The sequence below is a fragment of the Nilaparvata lugens genome, chromosome 11 (genome assembly GCF_014356525.2).
Source record: "Nilaparvata lugens isolate BPH chromosome 11, ASM1435652v1, whole genome shotgun sequence".
Taxonomy (NCBI): domain Eukaryota; kingdom Metazoa; phylum Arthropoda; class Insecta; order Hemiptera; family Delphacidae; genus Nilaparvata; species Nilaparvata lugens.
The window spans coordinates 21,305,271-21,319,021 of record NC_052514.1 but is presented as its reverse complement, the minus strand read 5'-3'; the positions used below and the strand labels follow the sequence as shown (position 1 = coordinate 21,319,021).

General features: G+C 33.5%; 1 protein-coding gene across 2 annotated transcripts in view; it reads right to left on the bottom strand.

Moving 5' to 3' along the window:
- Nucleotides 1-13,014, bottom strand: part of LOC111058258 (protein 5NUC-like) — a 42,147-nt gene extending 29,133 nt beyond the window's left edge. Inside the window, exons 1-2 of one of the 2 annotated variants that reach the window (XM_039437840.1) lie at nucleotides 12,360-13,009; nucleotides 2,661-2,945 (exon numbers count right to left, since the gene is read on the bottom strand). In XM_039437840.1, coding sequence (XP_039293774.1) covers nucleotides 2,661-2,852 — 192 coding nt within the window. In that variant the 5' untranslated portion in view covers nucleotides 2,853-2,945; nucleotides 12,360-13,009. Of the gene's footprint in view, nucleotides 1-2,660; nucleotides 2,946-12,359 lie in introns of both variants that reach the window. The other variant, XM_039437838.1, reaches the window with a different exon arrangement.
- Between the last annotated feature and the right edge of the window lie 737 nt (nucleotides 13,015-13,751).

Below are 13,751 nucleotides of genomic sequence, written 5' to 3'. Positions count from 1 at the left end.
ATTTGAATATTACAATAATTATAATTATCATTAAATCAGTATTGTATTACCCTTCAATAATTGATGAAATTAGAAAATGGATATTGAACTGAATAATCACAGTACGTGAATGGATACGTGATTGTGTACTTGTATTATTTTATGAGTCCAGCAATATGAGCAGCTGATAAGAATCAATAGCATAATAGCACACCAGCGCAAACTTAATGTTGTTTTTCCTTTTCACTTTCCTTGCCCTATTACCATAGGTAAGGAAAGTATTGCTTTCCGAAAAAAATTAAGGTACCCCAATTTCTAAATTTCTATATGTTTCAAGGTCCTCTGAGTCCAAAAAAGTGGTTTTTGGGTATTGGTCTGTATGTATGTGTGTGTGTGTGTGTGTGTGTGTGTGTGTGTGTGTGTGTGTGTGTGTGTGTGTGTGTATGAGTGTATGTGCGTCTGTGTACACGATATCTCATCTCCCAATTAACGGAACGACTTGAAATTTGGAACTTAAGGTCCTTACACTATAAGGATCCGACACGAACAATTTCGATCAAATGCAATTCAAGATGGCGGCTAAAATGGCGGAAATGTCGTCAAAAACAGGGGTTCTCGCGATTTTCTCGATTTTGATAAAAATTATACCTAAAATAGTCTTTGATAAGCTCTATCAACTTCCACAAGTCCCATAACTGTAAAAATTTCAGGAGCTCCGCTTCATCTATGCAAAGTTTGATTTTAGATTCCCAATTATCAGGCTTCAGATACAATTTGAACAGAAAATTCAAAGTGGAAACGATTGAGCATGAAGATCTCTACAATTAATGTTCAGTAACATTTTCACCTAAAATTGAAAATAAGCTCGAAATTCGATAAAATGTGATTATTTCAATTGCAAAGTGTTGGCAACAGTTGATTTTATGAAATCATTCACTATGAAGAGATAGCAGACATCGTTTGTCTCCAGCGTTATTGTCCTGACAGCAGCTGGCTCAGATCTTTGAATTAGTAGACTTTAGATGCGCGGGAACACTAGCGTCAGGTAATCAATTTTCGTATTGGCAAGGAGAGTTGTGTAAGTGCGCCACACCAGATTTTTAATCACGCATTTTCTCTTAACAAAATTCGACCGCTTTAAGCATTTATTAGTCATTCATTATTCTCATCCAATTTGATTATTGATTTGTCGGCGAACTCACACCTTGATATGCATGTATAATTGTTCACCAATATTATTCATAGATTCATGAGTGTGTTTCTATAAAATTTTCTCTTTCATTAATCATTCATATCTGATCTAAAAGTATTATAACCGATATTTTTATCTTGAATCTATCAAGATTCAATCTATTCTATACTTCAAGTACCAGGCTCTATGGTTCACTTTTTTATTGCTGATGATACTCACATGAACATTTTTTTTTGTTTGGGTAACAGGAAGAGTGAAGATTATTTGATGAGATGATCAAACTACCAACGGGACTACCATGACAACCGACGGGATTTGAACCCACGACCACGTAGTGCTAGCAGACTGTAGGCCTTGGTCGTCTCGGCTGAAAATGCTTATAGACAGGGAAAATGGAGACGGAAATTGGTGGCGGCCAGTGTTTTCATCACTTCATCAAACATCAATTTCCATTTAGGATGTTAGTTGAATGTGGTGGAAATTTATATGCTATTCCGTCTCTACCTTCGACGTCTAATTATCTCATAATTGTCTTATGTCGAATAATTTGACTAAAGAAACGTATTTCAATGGGTATAGAATGTACATTGTATGATCACTGATTACAATATGAAACTTGGTTCTGTGATGTACGTTCTCGTTATAGTTTCTCTGTAACTATTCAGAGTGAAGCAATAGTTGAAAATTAATTATCTGTTTCATTTATTGTGCAGTATCTTTGGATGCTATATGAGAATAAGTACCTAATCTTAATGTTCAAATGTAGTTTTAATGTAGATGTAGATGAAAACTCCTTCGAAAATAATAATTTGCAGAACTTGGGAGGATCCAACTTCAAGCTGTAAGTACACTTTCACACTGTACATGTCCACAGAATTGACGATTGTTAACTGGATCATAGGAAAAGTCAAGAGCTATGTGACTGGAGTAAATTAAATTATGAGGGATGCAGCACTGTTATGAACTTTCCGCTAACATAATGCTCAATTCCAGAGATTTGTTTCTGCTCTTTTCTGAGACCAGTTTTCACGATAATTATTTCAAGAAGCAAGAGTTGCAGATTTGTATAAAAAAACGCAAATTCCCATGGAAATTAGAAGACAAAAGTTTGAGACCATCTGGTGAACGTGAATGTGAATAATTTGATCGTTAGTATAGTTATTAATCAGGTCATAGAATGAACATGAAGTTCATCATTTAATGGTCAAGAGAAAAAATATTATTGGATTTCCTAGACGAGATTAGAAAGCATCAAGAGGCAGCAACTGATAACTGACTTTGAAATCATTTAGGTGTCTACAGAGGTATCTATAGGACCTACATAGTTGTGATCACTAATGAGTATTTTGAGATAATTATATCAATATTGTTAAGTATAGTGTATTATATTATAACGGAAAGTCTCTACCATCCAGCTGGATGGCTGTTTGATTGATTAGCTGGATTATTGAAATATTTAGTTCGAGAGTTTAAAAGGAAAAATGATTACCTGCTCAAATCTGGAATGCATGTCGTTGATGTGAATTACAGTCAGCCGGAAAACCGCAGAATCGTTTCTGTTGGAATCAATTTGATTGGCGTCAGATGTCACTCCTGCGCTGACAGAAACGACAAATATACAGCTGGCGACCAGAAGGGAGCACCAACAGAAGACTGCATCTGTTATCCTTGTTGCACTCATGATTATAGTTTATGACTTTGGCGGCTTACCATAAATCCGGAATCAATCTCAGAGGAGAAAGTTGGTTAGATCATGATTTGATCATATTTGTTTCTGAAAAAATAAGGTACTTTTTAAATGATACGATAGCAGGTCACGAATCAATCACTGTTGGAAAGTTGGCAAACTCATGATTTGATTACTTAGTTGGAACAAAGTATTACTGGTGGAAAATAAACAAACATTTTTAGTATAGTCATCGAAGAATACATAGAATTCCAAGTGAGTGAAGAAAAATATATAATTGGATTTCACTTATCTAGGATAATTATTAATGCATCGCATTAATTGATTATTGTATATTTAATTTGAATATTACAATAATTATAATTATCATTAAATCAGTATTGTATTACGCTTCAATAATTGATGAAATTAGAAAATGAATATTGAACTGAATAATCACAGTACGTGAATGGATACGTGATTGTGTACTTGTATTATTTTATGAGTCCAGCAATATGAGCAGCTGATAAGAATCAATAGCATAATAGCACACCAGCGCAAACTTAATGTTGTTTTTCCTTTTCACTTTCCTTGCCCTATTCATCGAAGGTAGGAAGGTAGGAAGGCCCTATTCCTTACCATAGGTAAGGAAAGTATTGCTTTCCGAAAAAAATTAAGGTACCCAATTTCTAAATTTCTATATGTTTCAAGGTCCTCTGAGTCCAAAAAAGTGGTTTTTGGTATTGGTCTGTATGTGTGTGTGTGTGTGTATGTGTGTGTGTGTGTGTGTGGTGTGTGTGTGTGTGTGTGTGGTGTGTGTGTGTGTGTGTGTGGTGTGTGTGTGTGGTGTGTGTGTGTTGTGTGTGTGTGTGTGGTGTGTGTGTGTGTGTGTGTGTGTGTGTGTGTGTGTGTGTGTGTGTGTGTATGAGTGTATGTGCGTCTGTGTACACGATATCTCATCTCCCAATTAACGGAACGACTTGAAATTTGGAACTTAAGGTCCTTACACTATAAGGATCCGACACGAACAATTTCGATCAAATGCAAATCAAGATGGCGGCTAAAATGGCGGAAATGTCGTCAAAAACAGGGGTTCTCGCGATTTTCTCGATTTTGATAAAAATTATACCTAAAATAGTCTTTGATAAGCTCTATCAACTTCCACAAGTCCCATAACTGTAAAAATTTCAGGAGCTCCGCTTCATCTATGCAAAGTTTGATTTTAGATTCCCAATTATCAGGCTTCAGATACAATTTAAACAGAAAATTTAAAGTGGAAACGATTGAGCATGAAGATCTCTACAATTAATGTTCAGTAACATTTTCACCTAAAATTGAAAATAAGCTCGAAATTCGATAAAATGTGATTATTTCAATTGCAAAGTGTTGGCAACAGTTGATTTTATGAAATCATTCACTATGAAGAGATAGCAGACATCGTTTGTCTCCAGCGTTATTGTCCTGACAGCAGCTGGCTCAGATCTTTGAATTAGTAGACTTTAGATGCGCGGGAACACTAGCGTCAGGTAATCAATTTTCGTAACGGCAAGGAAAGTTGTGTGAGTGCGCCACACCAGATTTTTAATCACGCATTTTCTCTCAACAAAATTCGACCGCTATAAGCATTTATTAGTCATTCATTATTCTCATCCAATTTGATTATTGATTTGTCGGCGAACTCACACCTTGATATGCATGTATACTTGTTCACCAATATTATTCATAGATTCATGAGTGTGTTTCTAGCAAATTTTCTCTTTCATTAATCATTCATATCTGATCTAAAAGTATTATAACCGATATTTTTATCTTGAATCTATCAAGATTCAATCTATTCTATTCTTCAAGTATCAGAATCAAGATTTAATCTTTAAGATCATCCATATTATAATCTTCAAGTACAGTGAAATAGTTCAAAAAGGTGGCGAGTGTTTAACATAATATGATTGTAAATCCGGTGCTGGGGACTTTGGGACCAATACTTTTTGGGACTAAAGGGTTCCGAATTAGAGAGGATTGATCTTCGCAGGTAGAATCAGGTGTCTCAAACTGGTTGTTAGACAAAGGCGTTGAACTGATAAAATAAGCGAATCGGTTGCAGGCCTATTCAACTAAATTCTAATATTCTTCAATGTTTGTTTCCATTACGAACTGCTTGTTAATAATCACTTTTGAACAACTAAATTAGGATATAGCAGTCATGTATGACTGCTACGTCGTATTTTAGTTGTTAAGAAGTGAATTTTAATATTTATTCAATATACTTTATATATTTGTATTTATCCAGATTTTGAAGTTGAATTATAATTTCAGCTACTTGATAAGGAAAATATGAATTTCTAGTTTTTATTAGATCTAGAAACTTATATGTTGGAAAAGAGGCCTCCTGAAGATGTCTGTAATGAAAATATATTGTTCATGTACTCAGTACACAGAACTATTTTTTCAAATGAGTCTATGAATGGTTTTAGATAATTTTTTGAATATGAATAATATATACATTTTCCTCTAATAAGGTATTCCAGTATAGGTATTTCATCCAGTGACAGGAGCGTGTGAACCCGTCTAAAGGGCCGACTAATCACCTCGCAGGTAGAGACCCCAGACTTTTTCCCAAAATAATTCCTCTTCTTCCCAGTTGGTGGCAAAATCCTGGTCCAAACTTTGAATCCAGTAAATCATGATAGTAGCCCAACCAAACACCAAAGGAAAACTTCTCAGAGCCTATGTTGAAAAGTATTGAAAATAAAAAAAATCTTCATTAGGCGGAGTTAGGACTTTCAAGTCCTCTCTAATAGTATTCAACACTATTCGTAGTATAAGAAATATTCTTACTATTTTCATATTTTTCCTTTGTGCTTCAATTTTCTCTCACTTAGTATTCAGATCATGAACGACTCTCTCAATGTCTATCTCCAATTGCCAGTTGAATTATTGTAAGACTTGAATGACATTTCAAGCCGAGCTAGTAGATAACGTCCTTTCCATTGACAACAATCATCAGCGTAAATTATTGCTGCATTGTCAATGCTACTTGGAATATTTTCTATTATTTTGACAGTGTTTTCGTGTGAGTGAAGACTCACATCTCAAATTTTCATCTTACAAATGAAAATCTCTTCTTCCCATATCATTAATTAGCCTATCTAGAGGATATTCTTGATGATATTTTCCCCGAAACAATAAATCAATTCTGACATGAATCGAAGTAGTGAATAATGATTTCAATGCAATGTCATTGCAGAGCGATCATCCATCTATGAGTAAGTACTGGAATAATCGTCTCTTATATGAAGGTATACGGTACAGAACTGATTAGTAGATCAATCAAATGTTTGATGTTTAATGGTTTTCTCTCATTCATCTCTCCAATTTATGATATTACTACATTCGAGTATTTCTATATAAAATAAGCAATAATTTTCCAGTCTGCACATGTCCATCAGAGTTTCATAAATCATGAGTCAAGGTGGCAATCATTTTGATCGATTTACTAGCATTTACCTCTGCGATTCTCTATGCTATGGAATATTTCTTTGAAAAACATCAAATTTTAAGATCACATATTTACATTAGAGTCTTGTACATGAGGTGATGTGAACAAACATAGCAGAAAATGAGTATTAATTCTAGTCTCATCATTATTACATTGGAGTTTTGTAAATGAGGTAATGTGAATAAACATAGCAGAAAATGAGTATTATTCATACAAGTCTCATTAACTAAATTAAGCTCATATACCAAAACTCATGTGGCATCATCTATAATAATAAGAAAGAATCGGCTTGTACATGTACGCGATAGGAAATTCACGAATCACGCATCATCACGTCTGAACTACTACTGAACTTGAAATTTTCAAAATAGATTTTTAATTAAACAAGGATGGTTACAGGCCTATTCTAAATTGTTCAAGATTTTATTACATTAAGTTTTCAGTTGGTCAAGTTTTCAATTAGAACCTTGCGAAGCACGGGTTACCTGCTAGTCCGCATTGAAAAAGAAAAAATAATAGTCTTTTATCTTATTCTAGAAAACTGTATTAGTGAGGTCTATTTGTTTTGGTTTGTTTGGTCCCTGGGCAGCTCACCACCGATTTTTCTATGTGAGGTAGCATCGGATATATTTTTGTACAAGGCTATTATAATAATATGATATGATAGAAGAGCTACAGGATTATATTGCTTATTCATATCAATTATTCGAATCATAATGAACAAAGAAAGTTATTTGTGCAAGTGTTTGAAGAATTGACGCTTTGTCATTGCTACACTAAATAAAATTGCTTTGACTATTGCCTAGGTCGATAATAATGATTCAATGATTCTTAAATCATTGAGTCATCGCTGTTTAAAAAATAATAACTTCAAGGTTTGAAATATTTTTGAGAGTTATGAGCTATCCACTTTGCTCTTTCTTCAAGCTGAAATTCCAGTCTAAATCAACAGTGCCCATGAAATTCTCAATTTTAATTACCAATAACACACTTTTGCTGACACAGTGAATTAAATAATCTATTTATCACTTTAACGCTGTCCAGGGGCAACATACCAGGCCGACTTTTGAATTTGGCACTACAATCGTTGAAATTGATTTGAATTAAGTTGATTCTTCTTTAACACTGGTAATTATCAAACTATTTATGACATCAAAAGTGCCATCAAACAGTTTATAGTCTCAGTGGAATAATTTAGGGCTTCCTGAATGCTATAAGTGTAATGAGTGTACTTTCTTGCCGTCTGTACTTTCTTGCTTGGATCCAATTAGTTGTGGGATTCGTCATCTTCCATTCTCAAGTCATCAAATTCCATATTTTTTTATTTTATTCCACAATTACATCAAATTGATGATTAGGAGAGAATCAACAGGTGAAGCCCAAAATATTCCACAAGAGAAGGATTTTTATTTGACCTTCCCTGGAGGCATCAAGCTCTCTGTTCAAGATTCAGTTGTGAACCTTTATAGAGATCATTTTCCATAAAATTCATGATATAAGACTTAGATGAAAAAGGTTTTACTCTACGGTTTTATGAATGTGAAAACAAGTTCCATTTTTCATGAGATATAGAAGTAGAGTAAGTGGAAAACAAGTTTCGTTTCTTATGAGATCTAGAAGTAAAATAGCTTGATCGACGAATTATTTCCGCTAGTTTGAAATTAGTCATACTGATTATTCACACTAACTGATCAGCTTCATTGTTTCCACAAATCAACCAGATTTCTATAGAAAACTAAACTTTTCAATTCGAATATAATTTTGTTAAATTGCCTCAAGGGAATGTACCTGGTTTTTTTTTATTTCCATACTGATAAGGTATAAATTACTTTCTTGTCAAAATTCACCTGATAAGAATACGTTATTAATTCAGTGGATAGACAGTCTTCACTTCGAAATAATAAGGTTTATAATTTGAGAATATTGACGTCGCATGATAAATTGCTTGTGATAAAGCTCGTACCGTCAACCCGTAAGCTTAATAAATTTCTACTGTAGTGGAGTTATTTCCATAATCCTCATTGTTTATTCAATCCACTGAGCTGACACAAAAATAATTATTACTCAATACTTCTGATAGAAACATATTTTATTTTGAGCTAACTCCCAATTTATTTGAGATAGAATTGGAATATATAAACCTACAAATTCAATCACAGTTATTTCTTCCAAAAATTTTGAATTTTCTGATTGAATGATCTAGCCTAGGTAAGTTTAGTACTTTTTTCAAATAAAGTAGAATAAAATTATAAAAAAAAAAATAAAAAAATGAATTTTATTACACTTGCTCAGAATACAATATGAATATATAATTAAAATAATTAAAAAGGTAGCTTAATTAGATAACGGATAATAAATCATCTATTCTCTCAATAAATAAATTATTTTATTTTGAATTGAAAATTAATGTGGACCAGGTTTAACAAGACCCTCACTTCAAGAACGAAATGCTATTCTATTATTATAATTGATCTGCTTTTACAATTCGATCCTACTCACTACCGATTCTCAAAGAACCATTAATTTCATCCTCAAATTCTGGGAGTCCGAAATTTGTACGGTTACAACGTACTACTTTAACCATTCCAAAACCATTAGTTCTTTTTGAATAAAATATATTTCAGCTACAGCAGTTAATCGTCGTTTCAAAATGTGCTAATCAAGATGAAATAATCTCAGCCCAATGCAGTTTAATAAATGAGTTTTCAATAATTGATGAACATCAGATTAAAATGTGAGTATTCACATTCCGAAACTCAGTTATTTGATCTCTGTTAGAAAATAACAGTCGAAATGATTATTCCGCATTATTATAATATTGAGTTTACTCCACATTTTCTAAATCTCAATTACTTGTAGACTGATGAATAGGTAGGTCTATTATCCTCTGCGTTTTTGGAGAATATTGTACTGAATTCACGATTTGAACAGATACAAAATGCTATAATTTAAAAATTTGTTAATTGAATTACTCAATATTATCCTTCCAATCAGGATCTTATGTAAGCTGTTTCGATTATCCAATTCCAGGGAATCAAACTTATAAACAGAAATAATAACTAGTAAATAATTCGGATTTGACCCCAATTCAAGATTGATTCTAATTCAAATAAATTTCATCGGTAATCAAAATTATTTGGTTGAATTCAATGTACCTAGAGGTACCTTGGATGGATTGATTCCAATTGAAATGGAAACAACAAAAACATTCAGTCCAACTCTCTCTCACTCTCTCAGCGCATCGCATTGTAAATATAGGCTGAGATTATTTATCCATTGAGATGTTTTCAAAATTATCTAGTATGTATCATATTTGCCTAGTGACAACACAATTCCTATCATCTTAATATTACTGCATGCTTGAATGAGATTAGTTAAAGTCCTCGTTTTTGTATTGAAGTACCCTAGTCGCCCAATTGATGATCAGAATCGGAAAAACCGCACTGGATTATATCTTAGATACCAGAATCCCCAATTTCAAACTAAATTTTTCATGTAACAGTTTCCATGTTTGAATAAAAAAACGAAAGTGATTTTTTTATTGCAAGTGGATTTCAGTTTCACAAGAAAAGTAGGCTACTGTTATTGGATAATTAGATGTGAATTAGATTGGATAGTAATAAATTAGGCTATGTTGAATCTAGTTTTGTAGAGATATTCTTCTCGAAAAATTTCAGAGTGAATATTCAAACTAGATTTAATAATAGGAAAAATTCACTCTTCCATTCACAAGTAACTTAATGCGGCGAGGGGAAAATCTGAGTGATTTGGAATAATCAGTAGCTCCTTCCATAGTTGCACTACTGGGAATCGGAGTTCGGAACTTCTTTGCCCCTTCTCTCTTTTATTAGTTTTGAATGATTATTGTCAGACCTCCATTCAACGTATTCGTACACAACAACAATGAACCACGTTCTCTCTCATTAGAACTGGAAATGCTTCCTCTATGCACTTCAAAATTCACTGTCTACTGCATTCTGTCAGGCAAAGCCAGTATACAACAAAAGATTTCTCCACTCTTCCACGACCCTTTTGAGGCATAAATTCAGCACATCAACTACAAACTCGTTTTTGTACGGTATCCAGACTAGCCTCCCATTTTACGATAATCAGGTGAATATGGATATATTATGAGTCTGTGTGTAAATCAGGTTTTTCCTTCAAAGCTTCCAATGTTGTGAATCCTCTTGGTCAGCTATAAAAATAATGATTTTTGAATAAAGTTGAAAATAAAATTTGTAAATAACATTATTTAACTTTTTTATTCATTATGTTTGAGAGTATAGACCTTCAAGTGCTAGTTTACATAGCCTAGGGCTACTGTACCTAGAAGGATTCCTGTTTTGTTTGAGAAAGTTTTGAATTATAAAGGAATAAATGAATAATCTCGACAAGTAACTGATTCATATTCAAACGTCTATCAAATAAGAATAAATAGAGCACAAAACTAATTTATTCAATTATCATATCAACATTATAGCAAATCATATTAATCTCATAATGCTAAACAAAATCCCAAACTAATTTGTAGTAGACAAATCTCATTTCTTAATCTCATAATTTCATAATTATACAGTGTCAGAGTGGTGGGTCTTCGATAAACTGTTTAAAAGGGTTCGAAGCTCTTAAACAGATAGCATTAAGAATTGATTTGAGACTATTTTCTTGATTTTGTTTTTTGAAGATCGTAATATTCATTTCATTCTCCCTCTACTCTATCGACGACTACACCGGATCAAGGTCTGCAGAAGACCTTTATTGGTGAACTTGACACCGCATTACTTATACATCATTTTATGAAAGTTTTTATGATCTATTCGAAGTGCGCAATCCAGTTCATTCCTGAAACACTGCACTCTTTCTCGGTAACAATTATAATATTATCAACATAATCATTGTCTCAAGCTATTATAATTGATTACCTACTAGTAGAATGATTCATAAAGAGTCATCCTCTGATTCAACTTCTGATATATAAAAAAATCAAACTTCCTTAAACATTCCTCTTCCTCTACAATAGTAATTTATTGGAATGGTTCTACCTGCTCTGGCAGAAGATGAGTCTATAAAAAGCATAATCATGATGATTACAATAAGGAAGAAAAGAGATTTGAAGGTCAATTCACAAATGAAAAATCACATCACAAGCTCAGTTCTGAACTTGTTTCATGGTTCCCTGATTGACATTAGGCATTTCATTGACATCACGTTTATTGAATAAATTTTTATCCAAGATTTGACGTCGTGTATTGTGATATTCTTTCCTTTTAATGATTGCATGCATTACAGCACGCTCTCAAATGAAAAACAATCATGTTTGCATGAGTATGAGCACAAATGAAGAATTCTCTCAGGTCCTATTAGTATGAGCCAGGCGTACGGTGGGGGAGGGGGTTGTTTGGACACAGACTATAGGCCTTGAAATTATATTTTTGGGGCGGAAGTCTCAAAATCAAATCTTTAGGGGGTCAAAAAAGTGATTAGTGTTTAATATAACGACTGACGACTTTTTTGCGAGGATGATTTTTTGCGGTGGGGGGCGAGGGGCTTAGGTGTGGTGCGTGCTCGGTATGGTGGATGGCTGGGCACCCTATTAATTATAATTAACTTATACAATCATCAACTTATCATCAACTTATATAATCTAGAATCTGGTTGATATCTTATACGAATTGATTATCACTATTATGTGTTAAATTACATAAGTTTGATCATAAAAAATATTTCCCAAGGTGACTTGTTAGCTACGAGCTTAAACAGTACCGGTATAGGATATTGTTGTACTAACGAGAACAAATATTTTCAGAAATATATATAAATTGAATTTGGAAAATGTACACAATATAGCCCATATAATAAGATGAAAGATACATTTAGCCTATATGGTGTGTGGCCATAGGCATGAACTTCCTAGAAATATACTCATAAATGGGAATGATGAGAAAATAAATATTAATAAACAATCATGCAAGCAGTTCCAAAAAGATGAACAGCTTTACGGTGTAAATATTTTTTTCTGAACTCACCTTTAAGGAGCACATCCAATAGGCCTATCACTAGTAGGCCTACTATCAGGTAAGTTACCTCCACTAACAACTATTGTATATATAGTCGAGATTAAAATATAAAAATAAACTTTCACGGGGTAAAAAAATCTGAGTTTCAGGAATGGAAACGTGAATATTTCAAGAAATAATGTTTGATACTATTTTTCCTTATTCTAATACCAGCACTCACTTTTCAAGTATGAACCACTTCTAAAAATGTTCTGCTCGATTAAACAACACTTTTACAAGTACGGTAGATTAAGATGAACTAAATCACTGCTCTCAGATTTCGGTGGGCTAATCACTTTACTAAATCACTATACCTTATTATTGTTGACTATGGTACGGTAATCCTTTTAGTTTTATTAAAGCTATTCGTTGAATTGACGTTCATGGTTTATTATGCATAGACCGAACGCACTGTCGTCGCAAAATCACTTTTCTGATAGAACAGCTTGATTCTTGGATTGATTGATTCGGTGTCCTACTGAACTAACCTAACCTAACCTAGTAAGTTCTCAACGTGTCTTGAGACTGTGCGAAACCGGACTGACTGGGTCTAGTCTATGTACTTGTAGCCGCACTGCCTTCACCACTATTATGCTCTAGTTGGGCCTCAGGCGATGAACGATGAATGATTGAGAGAGAAGGACTGATTGCTTGACGGAGAGAGTTATAGACTGCGCATGCGTACAAGTTGGCTTCTACCTGAATGCGGCTGTTCAAAGAACCACGTGGTGGTTATTTTCAAATCAAATTACGGACGAAAGGCATGGTCACTTACTAACACACTGAAATCTTGGCTGAGTTTCATTGAGATTTTTTGTCCGTTTTTTCTGGATCTTCGGCCTATGTGATCAATATAAATAACCAATAGAACCTCCACTGTTTTTTTTTGTTCCGATGAGTTTTTCAGTTGGTCTGATCTCTCTGATTCTGATCGTAGTTCATTTATTGTGATAGGTCTATTATTTTCTACCATAAAGGCAGATTGATGATGACATGATAAAAAATAGTAATTATTACACTTTACGAAGTGAATGATTAATCAAGGACATGGGAGAGATTTATCATGAGGCGAAACTGCTCTTCATTCAAATTTTATAAACAATTACAGTATTTTCAAAAATATAGGTAATCTACATTCCACTTCCAAAAAGATGCTTCAAATTGTATGCCCAGAGTAAAGAAACTACAAATTTTTATCTTTGAAGGATGAGCATACATATTATGATATTAAAATTTCAGTATTTTTTCCATATATGAGGAAGTATTTCAATTCCATAGCTTTTTTCTCCACCACACTCAATAACGATCTGTCGGATATTTAGGACTGCCGTTCAAAGCAAGATAAAATTTTCAATCTGAAAT